The sequence below is a fragment of the Megalobrama amblycephala genome, linkage group LG5 (genome assembly GCF_018812025.1).
Source record: "Megalobrama amblycephala isolate DHTTF-2021 linkage group LG5, ASM1881202v1, whole genome shotgun sequence".
Classification (NCBI taxonomy): domain Eukaryota; kingdom Metazoa; phylum Chordata; class Actinopteri; order Cypriniformes; family Xenocyprididae; genus Megalobrama; species Megalobrama amblycephala.
In genome coordinates this window covers 24,294,860-24,322,215 of record NC_063048.1, presented here as the reverse complement: position 1 = coordinate 24,322,215, position 27,356 = coordinate 24,294,860, and the positions used below count along the sequence as shown (strand labels likewise).

The following is a 27,356-nucleotide window of genomic DNA, read 5'->3' as shown; positions in this document are numbered from 1 at the left end:
CTTATTGACTAAATATAAATTTACAAAGCACAAGTACTTATGACATTTCTGAGCATAAATTATTTAAAAAAAAATCATTTTAAATTTGAACAAATTTTCTGAATATTTAGAGTTTATCTTATTTATGTGGCTGATATTTTTCCATAATTTTGCCTCTCCACCCATTTACCACAGGCATGACTTACTTTTTCTTTTCTTTTTTTCACGTAGATTTCCATTGTCAAAAGACTTCACACTTTATGTATTTTCTCTGCTAGTTGTTTTTGGATTTATCCCCTGACTAAATCTTTCTTGTTTCTCTTTTCTCTCTTATTTAACTATTTCTGTTTACTTTGTTTATTAATTTGATTATGCTAGAAACAGCTGAAAGAGGCCATAACACCACTCCAAAAGCCACGCCGCAGCCTTCTGGCTACGCTTACAAGCCTGTCTTTACGACGCGCTCCTACCAGGCCTGGGCGACAAGCTCTCCCATCAATGTCCCTAGCCAGACCAAGTCTGGATTTGGCTCCCTCTCCAGTTCCTCATCCAACACCCCCTCAGCCTCCCCACTGAGGTCGGTGTGGTCTGTGAACTCTGCTTCTCCCATCAAATCTATAATTGGAGGTTCACCAGCATCTTCCATCAAATCTGCCAGCGATGTTGCATCACCGATACGATCCTACAGAACAATCTCCTCACCAATAAAGACTGTAGTTCAAGGTGCTCAGTATCCAGTCCAAGCCTCCCCCACCCTTCTGTCCTCTCCAGGGAAGAGTGCCCCTGATCCAGTTTCACTTAAAGGCCTCACAGGGCTCTCAGCCAGGACCTCTCCGGTACCATCTGGTGGGACCTTGCTGGAAAGATCCTCCATTTCTATGACCCCTCCATCCTCGCCTAAGTCTTCACTAAACATGTACGGCTCAAGTTTGCCATACAAGTCTGTTGTAACCTCAAACCCTCCAGCAAACTGCTCCCCCATTAAAACTGTCCCGGGCTTCTCCTCTATCAGAACCAACACTGATGCCTCTGCCAGAGGATTCCTGTCATCCCTCTCTTCACCGTTGAAATCCGGCTCAGCCACTACAGCAGCTGCGCTGATCAATGGGACAGTTTCCCCAACCAAATATCGCTCCTCCTCCCCAACAACCCATCTTACCAGCACCCTGCAGGAAAGAATTCAAGCCACAACAAATGCAGCAACAACAAATGTGAATGCGGCATTTGATGAAGTGGAAAAAACATTTAATTCCTGCTCTGCTGGCTATGGCACACTAAAGTCAGTGTCCTCCACTCCCTCATCCTCTTACCAGTCTATACGTTCCTCTGCGTCCAGCTCACTGTATGCCTCCCTCAGATCCCCTCCCAATTCTACCACATCTGTAACTTCCAGCACTATTACAGTTCCTGTATATTCCGTTATAAATGTCTTACCAGAACACCAGTTTAAAAAGCTCCCTGAAGTCTCCAAGTCAACAGCTGCTCTCCTGTCGCCCAGAAAGGCCATGCCCCAAGAGGTTAATACCCAGACTCAGTCCTCTTTTGCCAGAACTCTGTCTCCTGTCAAGACTCCCCTCCACATGTCCCCAGGAACACTAAAATCTGCTACCTCTTCATCCCCTCTGTCTAACAGCCAGGAGATACTAAAAGATGTGGCTGAAATGAAAGAGGACCTAATCAGAATGTCTGCAATTTTACAAACAGATACAAATTCAAGCTCCAAAGGTTATCATTCTGACTCTAAGGAACATAAAGTGGAAGATGAGGAGCCTTTCAAGATCGTAGAGAAAGTAAAACAGGACCTGGTCAAAGTCAGTGAAATTCTTAGCAAGGATGTTTTGAGAGAGAGTAAGGCAAATATTAAAAACAGCAAAACAGAAGATGTCCTAGAGGATGACATAGATGATAATCAACAAAATGAATGGAGATGCCCCCCTCGATATGAAACATTAGCCCCTCAAGTGAAAACAAAACAAGTATCTGACAGAGATTTTAACCTGGCCAAAGTTGTTGATTACCTAACTAATGACATTGGCACAAGTTCTCTTTCTAAAATAGCAGAGGCTAAACAAAGAACTGAGGAAGCAAGGAGAGATGGAGAGGAGAAACAGAAACGTGTCCTGAAACCTGCAATGGCATTACAGGAGAACAAGCTCAAAATGCCTCCAACCAACATGCGCCCTTCACCATCAGAAAAAGAACTTTCAAAGCTAGCTGATGCATTGTTTGGCCCTGAAATAGCACTGGACTCTCCCGATGACGTATCCCATGACCAAGACAAGAGTCCGCTTTCAGACAGTGGGTTTGAGACTCGCAGTGAGAGAACCCCCTCAGCTCCCCAAAGTGCAGAGGGAATGGGGCCCAAAGGCCTCTTTCAGGAGATTCCCCCTGTCATCACTGAAACACGCACTGAGGTTGTACATGTCATACGGAGCTATGAGCCTCCAGAGGATCCTAAGGAGCCAGCATTGGAAGATGCTAGAATGACAAAGCCTCCACTGCGGTGTGCAGACACTGAGCCCCGATCACCTGGTGGGTCCATCAAAGAAAGAGTTAAAGCTTACCAAGCCAGAGTCAATGCAGAGGATGATATGATGGGCAAAGGCATGCGGGTCAAAGAGGAAACTCACATAACAACAACTACAAGAATGGTGTACCACAAACCTCCTGCTAAAGAGGCTGCATCTGAGAGGATGGAGGAAACAATGTCAGTACGAGACATAATGAAGGCCTTCCAGTCTGGAAAGGATCCATCCAGAGAGTTAACAGGCCTGTTTGAGCACAAAAGCAACAGTGAAGGGGCAGATCCATCTGTTAGGCCTCTAGACCCAATGCCCAAAGTCGAGCGCATCATTGAGGTTCATATCGAGAAAGGCAACAAAGCTGAACCAACTGAAGTAATTATCAGAGAAACAAAAAATCACCCTGAGAAGGAAATGTACATATTTCAGGGGAAAAGTGGCATGAAAGAAATACAAAACAGAATGGGCAATGAGCAACATGACAACATAGAACCTGAAGAATCTCTTCCTTGTTATCTGGACTCCAGAATACACATGCCTGTCTCTGTGGAGAATGATAAGACCTTGAAATTGCTTAGTCAGCAGTCAGTTGAGTACCATGATGATGAATCATCTGAAACTAGGGGAGAATCATACAAGTTTGCAGAGAAAATGCTCCTGTCAGAAAAATTTGACTCGTCCCATTCAGACTCAGATGAATCTGTGATTGACAGGTCTCGATACTATGGTGAGGGAACACAAGGTGGCTCAATTAGAGAATTCATGCTAAAGCCTGATAGGTCAGGTAGATCATCAGATGATGACAGTTATGACAAACTCACTTTGTTGCAGTACGCTTCTGATCCTGATAGTCCAAAAAAGTCTATTTGGATGAGAGTTTCTGAGGACGGGCAGAATAAAAGCAGAGAGAAGCAAAAATATGAGGACAGAGTAGACAGAACTGTCAAAGAGGCAGAGGAAAAACTCAGTGAAGTGTCACAATTCTTTCGTGATAAAACTGAAAAACTGAATGACGAGCTTCAATCCCCTGAGAAGAAGCACCACAGACAAGATGCAAGGGAGACTCGTTCTGGGCCCAGCTCAACTTGTAGTAGCCCAGAGAGGTCAATTCACAGGAATGGAGGGACTGGAGAGGACTGGAGCAGAGACAGGTTTAGGGATAAATATGGTTCCCATGACAGAAAATGTGCCAGTCTACCAAGCAGTCCTGAAAGACGGGTCTTGCTTCAATACAATGATGACCCAAAAAAGGGGGACTGCTCATCTGCTAGTAGTGCAAGTGAATCATCTAAATATTTCCAGCCCTCAACATCTAAGGTTAGCTCAGTAAGAATGAAATTTGAATCAGAAGCTCAGAAACAAGATAAAGGTCCACAATGGGGACAAACTTCAGGATCCCCCGTAAGGAAGCTGCAGGAAAGTAAGCTACCTGTTTACCAAATTTTTGCAGGGGGGAATCTCCCAAAATCAACAGAGTCTTCAGAAAGTGAGAGAAGCCCCAAAAAAGATAGTGAGGGTGGGCATAGTTACAATGTTCGAAAGGCTCAAGCGTTTGCCCAAAATCAGAGTGACAGACAGAGAAATAGGTCAGATAGCTCTTCACCAAAACATCACCAAAATGTTTACACCAAGGAGCAAATTGTCAATGAAGACAGGAAAATATACAAAACTTGGGAAAACCATGGTAATGGGCAACTGAAAGGCCAAAAGACAAAGCTCACCCATACCCTAGTGCATGATAGGCAAAAAGATGACTCACAGAATGAGCAGCACTCATTGAGAGATGGAAATACTACAAAGGAAGAAACAACTAAAAAGATAATTTACACAGAGTTGGTAATTCGAGAAGATGCTGAAAAATGCAATGGTGCTCTAAAAAAAAACTCGGAATCACAAATTCCTGTTAGGGTGTCATCTAGTTTTATAGACCATCATCAAAGTAGTACTTTAAAGTTAGATTCCTCCATTAAATCTGAAAGAACAGGGTCTCACATAGCCAGAAATACACAGCACTTTAATTCAGGTGCCAGCAAATCACCTAGTGAATTGTCATCTGTAGTGAACGCAGATTCTAGCAGGCAGATTGTTAATATAGTATGTAATGGTGTGGATAATAACCAAGTTGAGTACATTGAAAAAGTGACCCCAGGTGTCACTGCGGACATTAAACCTCTTCCTGTGTATGTCAGCATTCAAGTAGGTAAACAGTATGAGAAAGAAACTGCTACTGGGCAGCTAAGCACTTACAAAAAAGTAGTAAGCCATGAGAGCAGGACAGTACACGAAACACGTGGAGCATTTTATTCTGTCAAACAGAAACAGCCGTCTTCTCCACAGGGAAGCCCTGAAGATGACACGTTAGAACAGGTGACATTTATAGACAGTTCAGGGAAGAGTCCGGTAACTCCTGAGACACCTACCTCTGAGGAGGTCAGCTACGACCTGAACTCCAGGGCTCCAGAGTCTGTCATTGGTTCCATGGCTGGCATGCCTAGCCCTATCCCAGAGGAGTCTGAGGAAGAGGAGCAGCCTAAAACATTCATTTTCAAGGAATTGCCAGCAGAAAAAGCCAAACCAGCCACTCAATCATCAGAGTCTTCAAAAAGAAAACAAGACTCCCCTGGAAAAAGATCAAAAGACAAACGCATTGCTTACATTGAGTTCCCACCACCACCACCTTTAGAGACTGAGCATGCTGACCCTGTAAAGAGGGGGTCATGTCCTTCCTCAGAAGCAGAAACGGAGATGATGGAGGTTAACCTTCAAGAGGAACATGACAGGCATCTCCTTGCAGAGCCCGTAATCAGAGTCCAGCCTCCTTCCCCTCTCCCACCTGGAGCTGACAACAGTGACTCTAGTGATGATGAATCTGTTTTTCACCCTGCCCCCCCTAAGAAGTACACCTTCAAAATGGCTGAGGAGTGTGAGAAACGTGTTAAGCCTAAGAAACCAGAGAGAAACGGCTCACATCACAAGGAGTCAGGTATCAATGGCATTGTGAAAGGAGAAGAGGTAGAATGTGAACAGAATGGAAATGATCAATCTATCACTGATTGCTCTTTAGCAACAACTGCTGAATTTTCCCATGACACAGATGCCACTGAGATAGATTCTCTTGATGGGTATGACCTACAAGATGAGGACGATGGACTGAGCGACCCTAAAACGTCCAGCCTGTCAAATGAGGGAAAAGCAGGAGATCGGTCTTTCAGCCAGAGTAAACTTGAAGTAATTGAAGAGGAGAGCATGCCAAATGAGGAAACAGGGGAAAAGGCACAGACAAAGAGGTCATCTGGGAAAAAATCAGACAATGGGAAAGAAGATAAAATCTATTCTTTGGAGGGAAGACACCCTGATAGACAAGGTTTTGCAGACAATTATTTTAAGCAACAACTAGAGGAGGGAATAAACACTACCTTTAAAACGGTTGCTACTAAAGGCTTGGATTTTGACCCATGGTCTGCTAAAGTGGGAGAGGAGGGAGCTTTTGATGCTAAAAACAAAGACGAAGATCCGAAGCCCTGTGCTTTGTCAGTGGAAGACAAATCGCAAGCAACCACGCCGGATACCACTCCAGCAAGAACCCCAACAGATGAAAGCACCCCAACTAGTGAGCCCAACCCTTTCCCCTTCCATGAGGGCAAGATGTTTGAGATGACCCGCAGTGGTGCTATTGACATGAGCAAGAGGGACTTTGTTGAAGAGAGACTTCAGTTTTTCCAGATTGGTGAGCATACATCAGATGGGCAGTCAGGGGACAAGGGGAAAGGGGGCAGGAGTGCGGGGATAGTCACCTCTCACTCAAAGGCAGGGGAAAGAGCTGTAGAGGGGAAGGTAGAGGCAACCACAGATATAACACCATCCAGAGGCAGCACAGTGCAGGGCAGTGCTGACTGCCTGGACGCACCTCCATCCGTTGATACCACCTCATGCACTGTCACAGCCTCCAAGGTCGACCCCAAATTACGCACCCCCATTAAGATGGGCATCGCAGCTTCCATTACTATAAAGAAAGACCCTGGCTCAGCTGAACTGACTGATGTTAAAGCTGAGTCCTCAGACAGTCAGATGCCGGAATACATTAGCTTGGAGTCTCAATTAGCTGAAAGTCACTTTGATAGCACTAACTCTTCCCTGACTGGCAGAAAAGATTACCCCACAGAAAACTACAATAACAACAATAACTTAGAGTTCTCTAATGTGCAGGCCAACTACATCCAGTGTGGTAGTGTAGTTTTTAATTTGCAGTCATCTTCTGAACCCACCTTACAGAAAGCTAGTAGAATAGAAGCTCAGTTCTGTAGGGAGTCTGTGGAGAGAGTGGAGAAAGCTAGCACTCAAAGTCATCAGACTAAACTAGTCTTAGAGAACAGGCAACCAAAGTCTAGACTCCCAGTCAAGGCAGCAGGGTTTAGTTTTAACACACACAGTTCAGGAAAGCAGAAGCCTAAACAGGTTGTGAGGCCAGAGGCAAGGAAAGTGGATCCTACATCCATAATGTCTGAGCCTAAGTCTAGAATTCCTGTCAAGGACATCAAAAGAAATGGTGCAGCTAACTCAACTGTCACAGCTCAGGTAGTTCCAAGGTCAAGTAAGCCCACAGACTCTGAGAGATCAGTCCGACCAGTAGTTCCCTCCAGGCGGCCTTTCAAAGACAGGTCATCTGGTGCTTCCGGCTGTTCAGTTAGCGAGGAAGGTAGAGGCAACTTTAGTGAGGTGTGTAGGCAGTCAATTGAGTTCTTAAAGAATGTTAGCGGAGAAGCAATAAAGGTGGCTGAACGACTTTCAGACGAGGAGAAACAGACACAGGGAGAGCAGTCGCAATCGGAGGAGGACAGCAGCACTTCACGAAGCACCTCACTATCGGACCCCTCTCAGTCCCAGCCCTCCCTCTCCGCTGGCTCCTCCCGAGGGGTCACACCCTCGAGGACAAAGGTCACAAGGGCAGCGGGCAGTGAGAGGAGGAGGAGTAAGCGGACTGGAGGAGGGAAGGAGGGCAGTAAGAACGAAGGGGCTCGCAGGTCGCCCCCCGTCGCGGAGATCAAGCCTAGTTTGTAAAACTTTATTGAAAACTTTACTTAATCCTTAGTTGCATGAGCCTTTGTTACTTGATTGGATTGCCTGTGGCGTGAACAATAGCTGTCATTCTTGTCATTCTCTCATCACTGTGCTGTGTGACTGTACCGTACTGTATCTGTCCCTGTCAGATCTCCCCTTCTCTCTCCCCTACCTTACATAGATAATTTATCGTAATGAGGGGTGGGGCACTGAACAGTGTATCTGTGCTGGGTTGGTTAAAGGAACATTGTTGAGGAATTTATACCTGCTTCAGTGTTTGTGAACTTTGTTAGAAAAAATGTACAATACTATGTTGTCTGCATGCCTCATCTCAACAAAATCTATTTTTTTTAATGTTTTGTTTTCATTTTTATACCATTGTATAAACTCATAGTTATTGCCTGCATAGATTCTGTGGAAAATTTGTTTTACATACACAATCGGAGCACCAACTGTGTTGCCCAAACATTGTAGTTCACCATCTGTCTGTTCTTCCTTTTCTAGCCAAAAACAGTACTATTCTAAAAATGTCCCTTAGTTTTACCTCTCCTGTCCATAGCCTCTGTTGGAGAAAAATAGTGTTGTTCATTTTTCCTTGTTTTGGCCAGAAAAGAAGGAAGTCGTCTGTATTTTTAATTTGAAGTGAATAAGTAATATGTTTGTAATGTTCTGTATGTCATGACAGGTCCACAGAGTCCCTGTGAGAGAACAGACCTCCGCATGGCCATTGTGGCTGATCACCTGGGTCTGAGCTGGACAGGTGAGAGCTATGACTAGCTATTACTGATTTTACATTCCTCTTTCCATGTGCTAATTATTTATTATTGACCTTTTGAAACCTAAAATATTTAAGTAGAAAGTTAAAGGGAGGGTATCATACACAGTTTCTGCCAATCTCATGTTAATCTTAAGAACCTATAGAGTAGTATAGCATCCTTCATATCGCCGAAAGGTCTTTAGTTTTATCATATTTATAAAAGATACATACGCTGTACTGAGTCTTTCTGAAAACAGCCAAGTGCCTGTAGGCGTGTCATTGCGAGCGAAGATAGAGTGACAAGCTGTCACAAGCGCATGCAGCTTTTGTGTAGAGATCGGCTGCAAGCTATCAATGGTCAGCTAAACAAATATATTTAAACACGCAATACACCATCGCCTTATCCCTGGATAACTTTTGAATCACTATAATGAATATAGCGTATAGTGAATGATGAGTAATGAATTTATGAATTTATTACGTTCATGTTGTTTACATCATATGCATATGTGATTGCAACTGTCAGTTTCTATGGTTATTTTAATGACAAATATCGAGAGTACATCAATGTAATGCGTGAGAACAAAACTCTCAGCTCCACTTGACGCTGGGTTCTTTGGGAAGCAAGGTTATTTTTCCCTTACAACCAAAAACACACTTCTTTGGTGACATTGTTGATTTTGTGAAGTCCTGTGACCTGTGCAGCGCTGCCGACGACTTCCATAAAGCCGAACACGCGTTGATGGGCGTGCCCTTGCTCTCTCTCTGGTCGACGTGCGCACACGCTCTTCTGGAAGAAGTGCCCGTACAAGGAATTCCGCCCCCGTTTACATCACTCAGGCCCATACTCGAGAAAAAAAACCCACAAAAGTATTTTTGGCACAGAAATACTCCGTCATGCGTCCAACTCGTGTTTTGAAACTTTGGCCATGTTTAGCATGATAATCCAACTCTTTAGCTGTGCAAATAAGCCAGAATGCATGAAATAGCATTATACCCCCCCTTTAAATGATGATTTATTTAATGCCCTCTTGTGCCTGTGCGTGGTATTGCAGTGCAGTCCTGGATTTTTCTTTAATTCGGATTTTTAAATTAAATTCAATTACATTTTTGATTCTTCACATTATACAACATACTTCACTGTATTTTCCTAAATATCTGATTCTGATTACGTTTTCAAATGTTTACTTAAGAAAACTCAGAAACAGGAATCCTTCAACAAAGAACTCAAGCACAGCAAATGTTGGAGGGCTAAAAAAGTTCTAGTGTTTTTAATTTTATTACTAAATTATCTTTACATCTGTCATCATTTACTAGCTAGTTATATGATGCTAGTTATAATGTGATTTGCTTTACTGTTCTATAGAGCTCGCTCGAGAGATGAATTTTTCTGTGGATGAGATAAACCACATTCGCACAGAGAACCCAAACTCTCTCACAGCCCAGAGCTTTATGCTCCTTAAGAAGTGGGTCAGTCGGGATGGGAAAAACGCCACAAGTGAGAATCAATTTCTATCCATCTCTCCTGGCCTTTTTTTTTTCTTCATCCTTTTGCTTTCTTACTTGTAGTGTGAAGTTATTTTAATCTTTTTAATATATTTCTAATCTAATATAGTCTTTCCCAACCAAATAAAATTAAGTTATTTTTATTTTTTTCTTAGCGGATGCACTGACGGCGGTCCTGACTAAAGTGAACCGGATGGATATTGTGACTCTGCTGGAAGGGCCCATATTTGACTATGGTAACATTTCAGGCACCAGAAGTTTTGCAGATGATAGCGCTGTGTGCCAGGAAAAGGCGGATGGTAAAGTTTAGCCCCATCTAGCTGACCCCCCCCCCCCCACCCACCCACCCACACCTGACCTCACCCCCTCCTCCCTAAATCATTCCTTTTTTATTGTCACCTTTGTTTTTTCCTATACAAACTCCCTGTGCATTTTGCCAAAGTGTTAATCACAGATGGACCACAAATAGTTAATATTTTGTACTTGAAGTCTACATTCAGACATTACCTTTGGCACATTTATATAAGATCAGATCACAAGCATCTTTTTAAAGGCCCCAATCACACACAGTGTGTTGAAGCACTCACTACTCTCTTAGTTTAAAGACTTTCTCTATTCAGAGACTCTTCATTTCTGTTACCCCTTTCCCTTCCTCCCAACACCATATGCATGTACCTGGTTTGAACATGCATGTATATGGTCATGTAACGTGAAGCAATCACAGCATGATGCTTTGCCTCAAGAAGTGTAGGAAGGGCCGCTCGAAACAGTATTTTCCTGTTACACATGTATACACTTTTCTTACAGTTTTAATGAAGGCCCTACAGTATACTGCCAGTGGAACTAGAAACAAACACTGTTCTCAGCCATTACATTAATTCTGTTTTTGAAAGGACAGGAAAGAGTTACTTCTAAACCAAATGCATGTTATTATCAGCTGTATCCTGATGAAGCTGTTTTGATATTAGTTGGTAGGAGTGTTATATACCAGCTGTTTTTTACGTAGTGGACCACAGCGCATGGCCTCAGCTAAAAGACTCAGCTGTCCTCTGCCTCTCAAGCTGTCGATCTGCTTCCTCCTCCATCTATCCTTCTCTCCTCTCCTCCCCTGCACTGGAGCAAGGGATAAAAAGAGAGAGGGGAAAAAGAAGAGAAAGAAGGAGATCATCCTTCTCTCCGTAGTCTCCTCCTCCTGAAGTCTCCTATGCCTCCCTCTGTTAACTACAAGATGACCTGTGTGCTCCTCTCCTCCAGTACAATCCCTCATTCCCCCTCCCAGACCCCCTGTTCATTTTTCTCATTCTCCGTCATTGTCATGTCATTCTAACTTGCATGTTCTTTTTTCTGTTTTTTTTTCTGTCATCCCACACTCCCAATGCTCCACCACAACACCTCATACAACTGTATCCTGATGTGGCCCAAGACTTGTCATCCAGTTCTTTCTTCCCATCTGCTCCACTCAATTGCTTCTTCTCTCTCTCTTCTCTCTCTCCTTCTGCTCTCAGTCTGTCATCTCCCATTTCCGCACGTAGAATTTGTCTCTCTCCTTCACCCTGCCCTTCGCCTCTCCCCTCTTTCTCTCCCTGTGCATCCCGTTGCCTGAATCTTGCCTCCTTCTCCCCACCTCCCACGCCATTACCCCCTTGCGTATGCTGTCACTGCCCCTGCGTGCCCCCAGGACCACCCCTCACCACTCCATCCCTCTGTCCCAACTCCTCTACTATTGAGCTCTTCATCTGAAGAGACATATTAATCCTCAATTTGTTTTACCTGATTTTGAGTCTCCTCAAATTGAGTAGCAACACACATCTTGACTATGAATATAGCCAGGTTTCCATCCCAGGATTTAAAAAAAAAAAAAATTAAGGCTAAATATTCTATATTGAACTATTTTGTTCATAATAAATTACATTTCCTGCCTTTTAATTTTGTAGGATATTGGTAATACTAGCTATATTGTTTATATTTGTTTCCTTGGTACATTGTATAAATACAATTTATTAATATTGAATATCTTTTTGTCTCAAATAAATTAGGAAAATAAAGTGGGTTGAATTTTAGAATTGTTATGTAACAATAAAGACAGCACCAGTTCAACTACATAGACCATTTAAAAAGGTTTAATACACAAATAAAATGTTTGTCACAGCTGCATCTGTTTCTGGGAGGAAAAAAAACAGCAGCAATTTGATGTTATTGAACTTTGAAACCAGAACAAATAACTTTTTTGCTTTGAATGACCTGAATATGTGCGTTCTCAGCCATGTCAAAAAGTGACTGGCTTGACTGCATGTTCAAGGGTAGCTTACATTACAGATTGTTGCTATATGCAAAGACTGAACATTTCACTATACCAATCTATACCCTAAAATTTTGCATACAGGACAAATGATCTGCCCTGTGTCCAAACCAATCATGGGTTTCGTCACATAAAGGCAGTTACATGCAGTCCTGTCAGTCAAGCTTCTCCACTTCACCATTGTTTTCTGCTATTTCCTTATAATAGTAATAATAATAGTTTTTTTAGGGATGACATCATTACACAAACCAGTTTATCGGTAAAAGTAAAATTGGATGGAAACAGAACTGGAGACAGCACCTTTTTTTTTTTTTTTTTTTTTTTTTTTTTTTTTTATGCATATTCACTTTGTCGATAACAAAAGAGCACAAAAACTGGATGGAAACTTGACTGTGCCTCTTATTTGCAGTTATGCAGCAAATGTAATGTTGTCCAACTAACACAATTAACACCCACTTTTTATTATTATAGACTATAACATTAAATCCAATGCTGTACATTTTTTTTAAAGTGAAAGTTAAACATGAATACACACAGCTCTTTTACTATGGGGAGATTACACATACTCATACAGTACCATTCAAAAGTTTGAGATGTTTTTGAAATAAGTCTCTTCTGCTCACCAAGGCTGCATCTATTTGGTCAAAAATGCAGTAAAACTGTGATATTGTGAAATACTATTAGAATTTAAAATAATATTCCTGTGATGGAAAAGATGAATTTTCATCAGTCATTACTCCAGTCTTCAGTGTCACATGATCCTTCAGAAATCATTCTAATATGCTGATTTTGTGTTTAAGAAAGATTTCTTATTGTTATCAGTGTTGTAATTTTTATTTATTTATTTATTTTGTGAAAACCATTAACACAGATATTTTTGTAGAAATTGTGGTTCTTTGATGAATAGAAAGTTCAAAAGAACAGCATTTATTTGAAACATAAATATTTTGTTTTATTATAAATATAACTTTTGATCAATTTAATGCATCCTTGCTGAACAAAAGTAGTTTTTTTTTTTTTAAGGAAAAAAAACTTTTGAATGGCAGTGTACATGAAATCACAATCCCTCTGTTTTTGGAGATCTGAATCGGTCCATTGTCATTGTGTATTAACTGTGTGTTCGTTGGCCTGTGTGTCTGCTTAAGCTTGGGAAATTCTGTCTAAAACTGTGCTTTTGATTTTCAAGGTGGGCTTAGGTGGTTGTTTATGTCTACATTTAAATAAATAGTTCACCAAAAATGAAATTGTCGATTTACCCTCATGTTGTTTCAATCCATCAAAAAAAATCTTTAAAAAAAATAGCTGAATATATGTTTGAAACAACATGAGGGTGAGTAAATAACAAGGAAATCATTTTTGGGTGAACTGTTCCTTTAAGCATGTGAACGTGCGTGTGATCGTAATTGTGTCCTGTCATGTCCATCCATCTGTGTGTATATCATCTTACCCAGGTTTCCACAACATCCTGGCTCAACTGCAGTCAACTACCAACCCCACCCCCACCACACCCCCTATCTGCCTCTCTATGTCTGATGACCTCGAACCAATCTTAGATCTGCCCCTTGACCCTCCCCCTTATTGCCCCTCCTGGGGGCTAGTGCTGTACAATGAGGACGAGTCTCTCAGAATCACCCCATCCAGACCCTGCGAACTGCCCCTGTCCAAACCTGTAAACCAGCCTCACATACTCTCTGAAACATCTGCAGAAATACACACACACATACTCTCCCCTGATCCTCATACACACTCTCAGCTCCCTCCCGACAACCCCAAATGCACAACACAACCTGCAGCTGTCACATGTGACCCTGACTCACACCTTATCCCTGAGCTTTCTCCATTAGACCATGATGAATCTCCTCTAAATCCCTCAGTTTGCTCTGTACCACACCAGTCTGTCCCAAAAACAGACCGACCATCTCTGATCGAACAGGACCACCTTATACAGGGGAACCAGGAATCTCAACAAAGGGAACTGAGAGAAGAAAATAAGAAAAAAGAGTCTTTTCACTCCCAACTGAAATCGTCCCCTACGGTGGAACAGACTGACCTAACACACAAGGGAAAAGAAGAGCGTAAGAGTCCTTCATCACCATTATTACCATCACCATTAGAAGAACCAAATGTTAACATAAAAGGACAGCAGAGAGTGATCCTGAAAGAGGTCAAAGGTCATGATGAGTCCACTTTGCGACCCTGGGCAGAGGTCCTGAGGGAGTCTGGCTCAGGAGGAGAGGAGGAGGAGGAGGAGGAGGAGGAGGAAGCCGAGAAGAGACAGGAGCAATTGGAGGTGTCAGGAAGCCACGTCAGAGAGAGGGAGAGGGAAGTGAATGAGGAGATGACTAAGGAAAAAGTGAGAGAGGTAGTGAGAGGTGTTGAACAAATTGAGTCTGAGATATGCTCACTCTCCACAGGCTGGCTCACTGAGACATCGAATGTTAATGTGGAGCTGCCCACTTCAGGGCGGAGTCATGGGTCAGACTTCATGGACAGACAGGACAACAGGTACTTTACACAGTTAAGCTTACACAAACCCACATTTAAAGGGATTTATATCTTGAGAAATCAATTTTAAACTTGATCTTTTGATTGTGTCTGAAGTACTAAAAAAATCATACTGTAACTTTCTAAGCTTGCTCCCCTTTCCAAAAAGACCATTTATTGAAACTAAGGGCGTTTTCTCACCTGGCTCATTTGGAGCATTTGTTTCGGAATCTTGTGTGCTTTCTTCCTTGGTTCAGTGCATTATACGTTATAACTGCATTATACATATTTAAAAACAGATGACAGCTACAGATAAAGCCACAATAAGCTCGCAGAGCGAACTTGTCAATTCATCTTGATGGATGATGCAGAGGAAACTCTGACCAATAAGAGGACAGCTTTGCTCACATGTGACTTTCAAAAACACAGTTTGGCATGCTTTGAAATGTTGCCTTGTAAAAGCGAACTGAACCAAGAAGAAAATGCAACACTGTAACTAATTAAGTCCCTGTTTCGGAACAAAGCAAACGATCTGCAGTTCTGAAAATGTCTTTACATTAACAAATCTCCCACATGTGCAGCCTTTAAATATGTAAACAGAAGTACTATAGTGTTGTAAAGCATTTCATTTTGATCTTGTTAGGACTGATGTTTTAAACTAATTTTGCCTCACAAAGATGTTATTAATTATAAATTAAATGCTTATAAATTAACATCCTATTAAAATACACTACTGTTCAAAAATTTGCCATGAAATTTTTTTAAAGGAAAATAATACTTTTATTAAAGGCACAATGTGTAAGATTTTTGGATTAAAATATCCAAAAACCACTAAAACAATGTTATATATTTTGGTGTATATATATAAATATATATCTGGTGTACTTGCATTATCCTAAATGTTTCCAACGTTTAAATCCAGAGAAATCAGCTATTTTAACCAGTGTAGCGATCCATGTCATTGTGTCGCCTGTCAATTATGTCATATCCACGCTAACCTTGATTGCTATAGAAACCATGGAAACGCCAAAGATGCTTTAATATGTTATGCATTTTATTAGACAGGTGAGCAACTGTTTGGATACTTTTATAGACAGAAAACTAATCATTGTTATATAGTTCAAAACGGTTAGTCTTACTGAATCTCTTGTTTTCTTGATTTACCACGAGTAATGCCTCAGAGACAATGCTATTTCGTCAAGTGGCTAACATAGCATAATCAGAAAGAGCTTTATATGTAGTAACAGTAATACAGCATTTTCTTCACTATACAGTATATTTTAAAATGAATATGATATTCTAATATGGATCTAGCTTGCTGCAATCTGCAACAGGTGTCTCATACCAGCTATTGAGCGAGCGCAAAAAATCACATTATAATAACATTCAACACTTTCAAACGTATTTTAGTATGATTGTTTTGACCAAGTAAAACAGCGCTGCCTTACCCCACAATTTTAATTCATCAGATAAAGTGACATGTATGAGTAGTAATTCAGCATTCCCAGGCTCTCGGCCCCGCCCTGTTTCTTACCACAGTATCATTACTAAAACTTTACATTAGCTCACCCATGAACATTATTTTTGCCTCTTTGGATTGCTTTCCATTGATTCCACGCTCATTCACAGCGTCATCCATCTACATCTTAGTTATTGTTTTGACAAAGTGACTTCTAGCGGCGAAACTTACATACTGTGCCTGAAGACTGGAGTAACGATGCTGAATATTCAGCTTTACCATCACAGTAATAAACTACATTTTAAAATATATTAAAATAGAAATCAGTTATTTTAAATTATAGTAATTTTTTATTATATTTGTATTTTTATTGTAATTTTGATCAAATAAATGCAGCCTTGGTGAGCATATGAGACTTTTTTCAAAAACATAAAAATCTTAGCGACCCCAAACTGTTGAACTGTACTGTATATAAAATTAAAAAGTACAATATTATACAAGTTTGCCAGAATGCATGATTTTGTTTTTAATTCTTACCCAGTATCATTTCTAGTTATTTGTTACTAACTTGCTAAATTTTTACATTTCAACCCCCTTGCAGTCAGGAGAACTCCAGCGACTCTATGACCTCATCATCCAGAGCAGAATCAGGAAAACCTCGACAAAATGGTGAGCACTCCAACGCCATACCCCGCAGCTCAGTGTCTCCGGAATCAGCTAGTGGTGTGAAGACAGGGGCGAGCAAGCAAGAAGGAGCTCTGATAGCTGAGCACAAAGTCCAGGTGAGATAATCGCTGGATTACCAGCATATAATAGCTGATTAGATAATGCTGCCACTACCAGTTTAACAGTCTCATCCTAATACATGTATTTGCTCCAGAAAAAAGAATATTCCGATGACTATTTACACTAATTAAAGGAGAGAACTGAAATCGCACACATACATATTAAGATGTATTTTATATGAATCCATTAGCAGCGTTCATCAACAGAGACTGGCCTGGATGAAGAGCGTACTGTCACCACCAAAGTGTTTCGTAGACGTCTCATTCTCAAGGTATCCACCTGCTAAACTGCAGGACGGTCAGGTTTTGGTCCGAGTCTGATTGGATGGTGGATGGAATCTGATTCGTCCAATTAGAGAAACAGTGTGATCTGATCTTCGATCACTTTTATTTATTTATTTTTACATCACTTGATTCTTGCTGTGTGTTGTTTGCTTTTTCTCTGTGCTTACAGGTGCTTGGTTTGGGTTTACATCTTTTTTGGCACTTTATCATCTTTTTGCTTGTGTGATATATACAGTGCTCAGCGTAAATGAGTACACCCCCTTTGAAAAATAACATTTTAAACAATATCTCAATGAACACAAAAACAATTTCCAAAATGTTGACAAGACTAAGTTTTCTATAACATCTATTCAACTTATAACATGAAAGTAAGGTTAATAATATAACTTGGAGAACAAAATGTTCAGTTTTACTCAAATTTGGGTAATACAAAAATGAGTACACCCCACTGAAAGTCTCTGGAGCAAAACTACATTTTAGACTACAAATGTCTAATTTAACAAGAATTCAACCACAGGTGAGTCTAATTATTCATTACACAGGTGTCCGTCAGACAGTTGACTATAAAAGGGTGTTAAAACCCCTTCCCATTTCATGCTGTCAGCAATGGCACTACATGGAAAAGAAATGTCACAAGACCTGGGAAAGAAAATAATTTCTTTACACCAGAAAGGTGAAGACTACAAGAAGATCAGCAAATCTTTACTTATCAGTCAGAATACTGTAGCAAAAGTGGTACAAAAATTTTAAAAAGATGGAACTGCAACCATCTAACAGAGACGTCCGGGGTGTCCACGGAAGTTAACACCTCGACAGGAGCGTCTTCTGATGAGAAGGGTTGAAGAAAATCGTCATGCAAGCTCACTGCAGTTATCTAAAGAAGTAGAAAGCCAAACTGCCGAGGAATGGCATGCATGGGTACCGTCCACGAAAGAAGCCTCTATTAAAGCCCCAGCACAAAAAAGCCTGCCTAGACTTTGCCAGGGCCCATGCTGACAAAGATGAAGACTACTGTTACCCCCTTTCCACCAGCACGAACCGGGTGCTAGTTCAGAGCTAGAGCTAGTGCTAGTGCCAGTTCGGAATTGGTTCAACTGACGAGCCTTCTAAGAACCGGTTTGTCTTTCCACGTCACTGTATACGTCTCATATTTCACAGCAAAGCTAGCGCTGCAGCGCCAAACACAAACACACCAGGCTTGTTTGAGATGCATCAGCTTCTCGCATAGCAATCGGCGCATGACATCAAAGCTCCGCGAAAACGATCCAAAAGCACAAGGAGTCGTATGCTCTACAAACGCTCCCGCGGATCCGCGGCACCCGCCGAATCGGTCCGCGTTGCTCCGATGCATCTCGAACAAGCCTTCTATCAACAATCACGGATGTTTCACTACTGTTGATGCTCATGGCTTTGCGAACCTACATCGGCATCCAAACACGACTCGCCGTAATTTGTATATAGACGGAGATTACAATTGATCTGCTATTAGCTCGATTAGCTGCTATTTCAAAAATGGCGGTCAGAGGTGTCTTGTTGGTCACGGTAACCCCGCCCCCAGCCCCTGACGCAAGCGGTTCTTACTTCTAGCCCAGCAACGTTTTGGTGCTACTTACGAACCACTTTTCCTGGTTCGGAGCTGGTGCTTTGTGTGTCGAAAGACAAAGAACTGATTTGAAACTAGGCTCTGGCTCCGAACCAGCACTCAAACGGCCTTGGTGGAAAAGGGGTATGTGACTCTATCCTCTGGAGTGACAAGACCGAGGTAAATGTTTTTGGAGCTGATGGCTTCAAAACTGTATGGTGTCGCAAAGGTGAGGAATACAAAGAAAAATGCACGGTGTCTACAGTGAAACAGTGGTGGCAGTGTCCTTATGTGGGGCTGCATGAGTGCTGCTGGTGTCGAGGAGCTGCATTTCATTGATGGCATCATGAATTCACAGATGTACTGCTCTATACTGAAAGAGAAGATGCTACCATCACTCCGCGTCCTTGGTCGTCGTGCACTTTTCCAACATGACAATGATCCTAAACACACGTCTAAGGCCACTGTTGGATTTCTGAAGAAGAACAGTGTGAAAGTAATTCAGTGGCCAAGTATGTCTCCTGATCTGAACCCAATCGAACACCTATGGGGAATTCCGTTGAGCATCACTCTTCATCCAGCATCCAGTCTCTAAAAGAGGTCATTCTTGAAGAATGGAAAAAGATAGATGTTGCAAAATGTCGCCAACTTGTTCATTCCATGCCCAGAAGATTTGGTGCTGTCATTAAAAATCATGGAGGCCATACAAAGTACTAGATGTAGTAGTTTTTGTTGTGGGGTGTACTCATTTTTGCATCACCCTAATTTGAGTAAAACTGAAAAATGTGTAATCTAAGTTATATTATTAACCTTACTTTCATGTTATAAGTTAAACAGATGTTATATTAAACTTAGTCTTGTCAACATTTTGGAAATTGTTTCTGTGTTCATTGAGATATTGTTTAAAATGTTACTTTTCAAAGGGGGTGTACTCATTTACGCTGAGCACTGTATATACTGTACATGCACATAAAAGAGTGTGTTTCTGTTTATGCTTTGTGTGATCTTGGTGGTGATGTTGGGCATGAAGGTGTGTTGGCTCATATTTAAAGTTCCAGCTTTGCTTGCAGGTTCACATGGCTCTGGGTGTGTGGAACATGCTTGTAGGTGTGGTATGCCGCTTTTGAAGGTGTCCTGGATATGCGTGTCTGCATATTGAACTAAGTGATTTCTTGCTTTAGGGAGAGGAGGCTCGGAACATTCCTGGCGAGTCAGTTTCAGAGGAACAGTTTATTGATGAAGATGGAAACATCATCACCAGAAAAGTATCTCTATTGTTCACTTTATGTTAATTTTTTCTCCTACTTTCTTATCCATTTCTAATTTAGCAGCATATTTTACTCCCTTAGGTTGCTTGTAGTTTTTTTAGCTTTACCTCTTCAGAGCTGATTTAGAGACAGTGATACAAAAATCAAATACTGAAAGACATCACATAATACATTTTTCTTGCAGCTCACTCCTCCATAACCTTAACTGATCCTTTCTTATCTTTCCTCACATTGCTTTGTTTTACCATGGCAAGCATTCACAATGACCTCTAACCTTTAATACCCATCTACAGGTCATTCGAAAGGTGATTTGCCGTGTGGACAGTCCCACTCCTGAAAACCAGGGCTTGGGGAGTGGCATAGGGTCACAGGGAGAACCTGCCACCCTGGGAAAGAGCCATACCCCTCTGGTCCCTGACATCCACACCCACCTCGCTGCACATGCTGAGGTTTGCACAGCCTGTGTGGAGTTCTTCTCTTTCCGGATATTTACATACTGATATTATAATACCTATAAAGTTTCCTTTAAAGTGTCCCATTCCCTAATATAATGGTTCATATCTTTGATGTAAGTGAACACTACTGTCTATTTATAAAAAGAGATGTGGAAAAAAAAAGTACACCCTCTTTGAATTCTATGGTTTTATGTTTCAGGACGACATAAAAAAAATCATCTGATCCTTAGTAGGTCTTAAATTTAGGTAAATACGACCCAGCTGAACAACAACACATGGCATATTAAACTGTGTTATTATTTATTTAACAAAAACTAGACCAAAATGGGGAAGCCATGTGTGACAAACTAAGTACACCTTTACTGCTTCCATAGGAATTAAGAGGGTAAGTATTAGTCAGGCACTGCTAATCAAATGCCTTTGATTAATTAATCATCAGCAAGCTCTATAAAATCAGAAGTTTTGGCAGTTTGCTGGTGTAGAGCCTTTAGGTGTGTATTCACAAAATGCCAAGGAGGACAGACATCATCAATGATCTTAGAGAAGCAATTGTTGCTGCTCATCAATTTAAGAAGAGTTACAAGGCCATTTCCAAACAATTTGAAGTCCATCATTCTACAGCAAGGAAGATTATTTACAAGTGGAAAACATTCAAGACAGTTGTCAATCTTCCGATGAGTAGACATCCCAGTTCAGATAGTGCACTGCTCAGAGAAACTACAAAAAACCAAGAGCTACATGTCAGACTCTACAGTCCACAGTTAACATGTTAAATGTTAAATTTCAGGGCAGTACAGTTAGAAAAACACTGAACAAATATGGCTTTTTTGGAAGGGTTCCCAGGTGGAAGCCTCTTCTCTCTAAAAAGAACATGGCAGCACGGCTTAGATTTGTAAAGTTGCATCTGAACAAACCACAAAACTTCTGAAACAATATCCTTTGCACAGACAAGACCAAAGTGGAGATGTTTGGCCATAATGCACATCAACATACCAACTGTCCATCACGCTGGTGGCTGGGAGATGATTTGGGCTTGTTTTGCAACCACATGACTTGAGCACCTTGTAGTCACTGAGTTGACCGTGAACTCCTCTACATACAAAAGTATTCTAGAGTCAAATGTGAGGCTATCTGTCCTCCACAACGATTAAAGACTGATGAAGTCACACAGAAAACCATTACTTCAGGTTATTGCTGCTAAAGGTGGTTCTACAAGCTCTTACATAATGGGGTGTACTTAGCTTTTCCACACATGGCTTTTCCATTTTTTATTTTTGTTAAATAATGAATAGTGTAATATGCGTTGTTCTTCTGAGGTTGTTACTGCTAACGACCAGATTCTTTTTTTTGATGTGCTGATACATAAAAGATGAAGAAAACTAAACTCGGGAAGTATTTCATGCGATCTTTAAGATTTTTGGATTAATTATATTTATACATCGTTGTTTATAAATGTTGAAACTTTATATGTAAAATACACTACACTTCAAAAGTTTGGGACCAGTAATGTTTTTGATAAGTGCTCACCAAGGTTGAATTTATTTGCTCAAAAATACAGTAAAAATACTAATATTATAAAGTATTATTATCATTTAAAATAACTGTTTTCTATTTTCATATTTTTTGAAATGTAATTTATTCCTGTGATGCAACGCTGAATTTTCAGCATCATTACTGCAGTCTTAAGTGTCACATGATCACTGTGCTGATTTGCTGTTCAAGAAACATTTATTACTATCAGTACTGAAAACAGTTGTGCTGCATTATATTTTTGTGGAAACTGTGATAATTTTATTTGAAATTTAATTTTTTTGTAACATTATAAATGTCTTTACTGTCACTTTTGATCAATTTAATGCGTCCTTGCAGAATAAAAGTAATAAAAATGTATTTCTTTCAAAGGAAAAACACCTTACTGACCCCAAACTTTTGAATGGTTGTGTATGTGCTATAATAATAAAACAATAATGCACATAAGGTTTTTGGTGTTACACTGGCTTAGAAAACAGTAGGACAGTTTTGGATACCAGAAATAATCATTATATCCACACAGACTGGAGAACAGAATTAACCAAAAATGATTTGCTGTGAATTTGTGTGTGGGTTTGAGATTTTTATAAATAATAAAAAATAAGACATCATGTATTAGTTATTTTTTCTGTTCATGCACAAACTGATGAATATGGTTCTTCAGCCATCTCTCTTCTAACCTTCAACTTGTTTTCTGTATTCTCTTTCTTTTCCTTCCCTTTTAACCTTTTTTGCCTTCCTCCCAGTTCTATACACTGTGCCTTTCCTACAGGAACAAATAACATGAACTGAACTAATCTGTTTAATATTAACTTCCTGTCAATTGTTACTGATAAACTGTTATGTAATGATGGTGTCTGGCTATTTTCAGGGTGATGTATTGATTCTGAACTATAATGTATTCCTAAAAGATTTGTACAGAAATTGTCCATCTCTTTGACACAGATTGTTCTCTCTATGTGTAAACAGGGAGAAGTTTCCAAGGTGAGGAAGAAGGAAGAAAAGCGTTCAGAGAGAAAACATCATTCATAGATGCGACTTCACGACTATAGGCAGGTACAGCACTTCAGATTGCTCTGTTTATTATTGTTGTTATTTATTTTATTAATTATTCTCTGTGCCTAATGTACTACTCAGGGGTAGACTTAGTGATGTATGGGGCCCTAACACACCAGCTAGTGTGTTCTTTTACTTTTTTAACCTTTTACTTTATTTGCTATCTCATAATTTGGAGTTTATTTACCCTATCACACCCTGTCTATGGGATTGTGCAAATTCAGTAATTAGTCAACCTGATGTTGCTCTAAAGCCATTTTACCTTGTGTTTTTTGGATTACAAAAGAAGAATTTCCAAAAGAAAAAATCGTACTTGCACTTGTCAATTTAGTGGCAGTGGACGTGACTTCTTCAGTCTTAAAAAATAAATAAATAAAATGATTCAAAAAATAATCCCATGCAACTGTATTTCAAGTGTTCTGAAGGCCATATGGTAGGGTTTGGCTGGAAACAAACCAAAAATGTAATCTGCCATTAAGCGAAAATATTTGGTCGCTGCACTACTGTGTACATTTACATAGGAACAAAGGAAAAGCATACAAGTGAATCATTTTTAAAACATCAATACAAATATAATCATGGCACGAAACACAAGGCCTATAAACCTCAGAAGCATGTGTTAAATTTTTTTTCTCTAAGGCGAGTATCTCTGTTGTCAGATTGTCACATGAACAATAGTATAGTAGGCTATACTTGACACAATATTTTATTATTTTCTTTGTGCTAATAATTAAGATTATTTAATTTTATTTAAAACTAATTTAATAATATAAAATTTAATCATTTTCTTACTTATAATATTAAAATTCCTAATGGACTATATATAGCCAAGAAAGCACGCAAAGAGCTCTCCCCTTATAATCACTAAAAATCTTCATTATAATCAATGAATCTCTCATTTACCTCGTGTCTACATTATGATGGGATTCATGAGCATGTGGTACTCTGGCGTTTTGAGTGATGAGTGGATTCTTTTGACATACGTTTGCCAAATATGTTTAGCCAAATAAGATGGGGGCCCCCTAATTCCCTTGGGCCCTAAGCAGCAGCTTACTTTGCATATTACTGGTTAGATCTGCCCCTGGTACTACCATTCAAAGGTTTGGCGGGTCAGTAAGGTATTTTGTATTTCTGAAGGATTATGCGACACTGATGACTGGAGTAATGCCTGCTGAAAATTCAGCTTTGCGACACAAGAATAAATTAAAATATATTCAAATATAAAAGTTATAGTAGCTCTAATAATATTTTGCAATATTACTGTTTTACCCACCCTAAACTTTTGAATGGTAATGTATGTCAAATCATTCCCCATATAACTGCAACATTACAATTAGAGGTCCAATTTTTAGATAATTATTTGTATTCTTTTATGGTCTGTTTTGTGTCTCTCAAGGTTTGCAGGCATATGTTTGATCTGTTTCCTGAGCGGCGGGGCCACAATAGATGAAAAGAGACATTTGGCCTGAAAAACCGTCTACGGCTTCCACTCTGAAACGCATGGTCTTCAAAGAGACAGAACTTTGACCTATTCGCTTGCGCATGAGCATGCATCACACTGCTGACACACTTCCTGTTCCAAGGGGGTCTTGAAGAATTCTACTTCTTGAGATGGGTCCCGGCGAATTCTACTTCCTCTCTGTGTTGGGTCCTACGTAATTCTGCTTCCTGTTTCTGGGGGACCTACGAGATTACACTTCATTTTTCTTGATGGTTTAATACCTGTGCTGACTTGGACCATCAGGAAATTGGAAACTGTTTTGTGTGCCATGAATATCAGATGCATAAGTAAAGGGGTATATTCAAAATACCCCTTAAACTCCAAACCGTATACTCACACAAATTTCCCTGTGACCAAAGATGGCACAAAAGCTCTTTTTCGTGTTTTAGGGGGAAAAAAACAATAGATGCTGTTGAACCACACCTTACATTGGCCTTACACGTTACCGTGGACCCATGACGTCAGGAGGAGGATCCCTGTGTTTTAATTTTTTTTTAATTTATAAAACAAAATAAATTATGTGGTGGACTTTTCTGTACATAAATCACATTATGTAAAAAATAAAAAATAAAATTTAGTAGTTAGGTTTTGTCGAGAGCACCGCAAACATAAACTTTACAAGTGCTTTCGACATTTTAAAGACAGTGAAACTTCACATGCTCTTGTATAATTAATTATTATAGCAGGTACGTTTGTATATGAGAAAAGTTGGTTCGGTTTTCAGGGGACATTTCCTTAAAATCCTCTGCGAATTTCAACTATTCCCAAAATGGGAATTTATCGAATTCTGTGAAGAAGTCATACAGAGGACTAATATTTTGATGCATGCAGTTCACCTTATTTTAAGAACCTTTTTTCTAAGTTTGCAAAACACTGTATTTAAAAAGTCCAATAAGAAAAGACTTTTTCTTGTGTACACATACAACTCTAACATGTCTCAACTTTTATATTCCAAAATGTCACCCTACAAGTGTCCATCGTGTAGAAAGTGTGAAAAGCTCTAACCAGATTGCTTCCTCGGGAGTTAAGTGTAGTGTCAGTTATCCTTTGTATGGAAGAGAGCGTCTGCTGATATTAGCCTGAGCGCTACAAGTAAGAGGTGTTCAGAATGTATATGCTAGTTATCAGCATCTCTGTTCAACTATCACTGTATCATGTGTATTGGCTGTACAATGTAGAGGTCTCTCTTTGTCTTAAGGCTGTTTGTAATCATCATAGGAATGTCTTCATTTTTTCTTTTCGTTTTGATTGCTGAGGTTTCAAAAATAACATTTTGGCAATTTGTTTCCGGTTAGGTAAATATTTAACATTTTCATCTGGAGTCACACTTACTCGTATGGGAAGTCTTTAGACCTTTATTACTTGTAGATTTAATAGCTTATGTATTACAAATGACACACACTGGATGTCATTATAATTTCAAGTATTACGAGAACTCGTTTCCAATTTTGAAATTGTGTGATATATTTTAGACCAGCGAGTCAATGTGTTGCAGTGTTCTGCATCGGTTTTAATAATATCAAATTTTTCTTTAGATATTACTTTTTGTTTGACTGTTTTGTTTTCCTCCAATAGAGCTTGAGTCTTTTTTAGCTTGTGGTGTGTATGGTGTGAAATATCCTTTAGTGTGCTGAACTTTGCTATTGCAATGAGATCTGACAGACTTAAGGAAACTAGGTCATGATGGGGTGTGGTTCTGCTTCCCTGTTACATGTCAATCAAAATGTGGGAGGGGCCTGGCATTGTCCAGTGGTTGATTTTGTTTAATATAATATGTTTTCACCTGAGCAACATTTTTGATGTACAATTCTTACAATGAGTGAAGCCATTTAAATGTAACTATAATAGCACTTTGGTTATTGGAGGTCTTCTCTTTTAGAAACTAGCAGCTATGATGCCACCATAATGTTTCAAATGTCTTACAAAAATCTGATTTAAAAATAAACGCATTGATTTTGCAAACCTACTACATTCTTTTTCAATGTATGTATTTTGTGCATCACATCAGTGAATGTATTATGTATGTAATGTGTATCTATATACATAAGTCATGACATTATGATTATTGTCTTATTTGAATATGTCTGCAGAGATAAGATGCGTTCTTTATGTAACTCTGACTATAACTCCATTCATAGCTGTTGTTTTGACAAAATGCCCTGATGATTATGATTAGTTTTCTTCTTTGTAGGCTTCATACAGGCTATTTTTCTAGAATGAAGTAGGCCAATGTCTGTGGAAATTTGTGAAACATGATTTTGCATTTCTCTTGTGCCTCAAACAGATGCTAACTTCTCTTTAAACATTGCTCCATCGTTACTGAAATCAGAACCATGAAAACAGCTTGCAGAGCAAAACAAACATGATGTATCAACTAACATTTTGTCACAAAATCAACTTTAACTAAGCCTCTTTTTAATAACACATTAAAATTGAAAATGGTCACACCTTTCTACTCTATAGAAATATGACATATTGGTTGACCTTGTATATTGAGTTTATTGAAGACTGACATGTTAATCAAAGTCAAATAAGTTTATTAGTTTGTCTTTTCTCTCCTGTTTAGTAGTAGAAAATAGTGTTACCAGGAACCACAGTGTGGAACAAACTGTGACTGTGTATTTGAACACTTAGTAATGTATGAATTTAATTTTATTGCATATTTCATTATAAAATATCAAAATAAGCAGAATTTACAAACAAATGAAGCTAGACCACAAGTGCTTCAAGAAAGTGTCCAAATATTGTATTAATGGTTAAACTTATTACTGTGAAATATTTTGCATCACAAGCATGCTTCTATATACATAAACGTTATTCAGTTAAATAT

At 39.7% G+C, this 27,356-nt stretch overlaps 1 protein-coding gene across 39 annotated transcripts in view; it reads left to right on the top strand.

Annotated features, from left to right (window-relative positions):
- The window catches only part of ank3a (ankyrin 3a), a 99,232-nt gene extending 72,740 nt beyond the window's left edge, over positions 1-26,492 (top strand). For 23 of the 39 annotated variants that reach the window (XM_048191394.1, XM_048191413.1, XM_048191403.1 and 20 more), the window contains 11 exons: positions 358-7,551; positions 8,245-8,319; positions 9,683-9,814; positions 9,978-10,121; positions 13,573-14,626; positions 16,666-16,846; positions 17,041-17,121; positions 19,898-19,981; positions 20,278-20,433; positions 22,939-23,025; positions 24,422-26,492. In XM_048191394.1, the coding sequence (XP_048047351.1) occupies positions 358-7,551; positions 8,245-8,319; positions 9,683-9,814; positions 9,978-10,121; positions 13,573-14,626; positions 16,666-16,846; positions 17,041-17,121; positions 19,898-19,981; positions 20,278-20,433; positions 22,939-23,001 (9,164 nt within the window). In that variant the 3' untranslated portion in view covers positions 23,002-23,025; positions 24,422-26,492. The remainder of the gene's footprint in view (positions 1-357; positions 7,552-8,244; positions 8,320-9,682; positions 9,815-9,977; positions 10,122-13,572; positions 14,627-16,665; positions 16,847-17,040; positions 17,122-19,897; positions 19,982-20,277; positions 20,434-22,938; positions 23,026-24,421) is intronic. The other 16 variants (XM_048191396.1, XM_048191408.1, XM_048191391.1 and 13 more) reach the window with 14 other exon arrangements.
- The last annotated feature ends 864 nt before the right edge of the window (positions 26,493-27,356 follow it).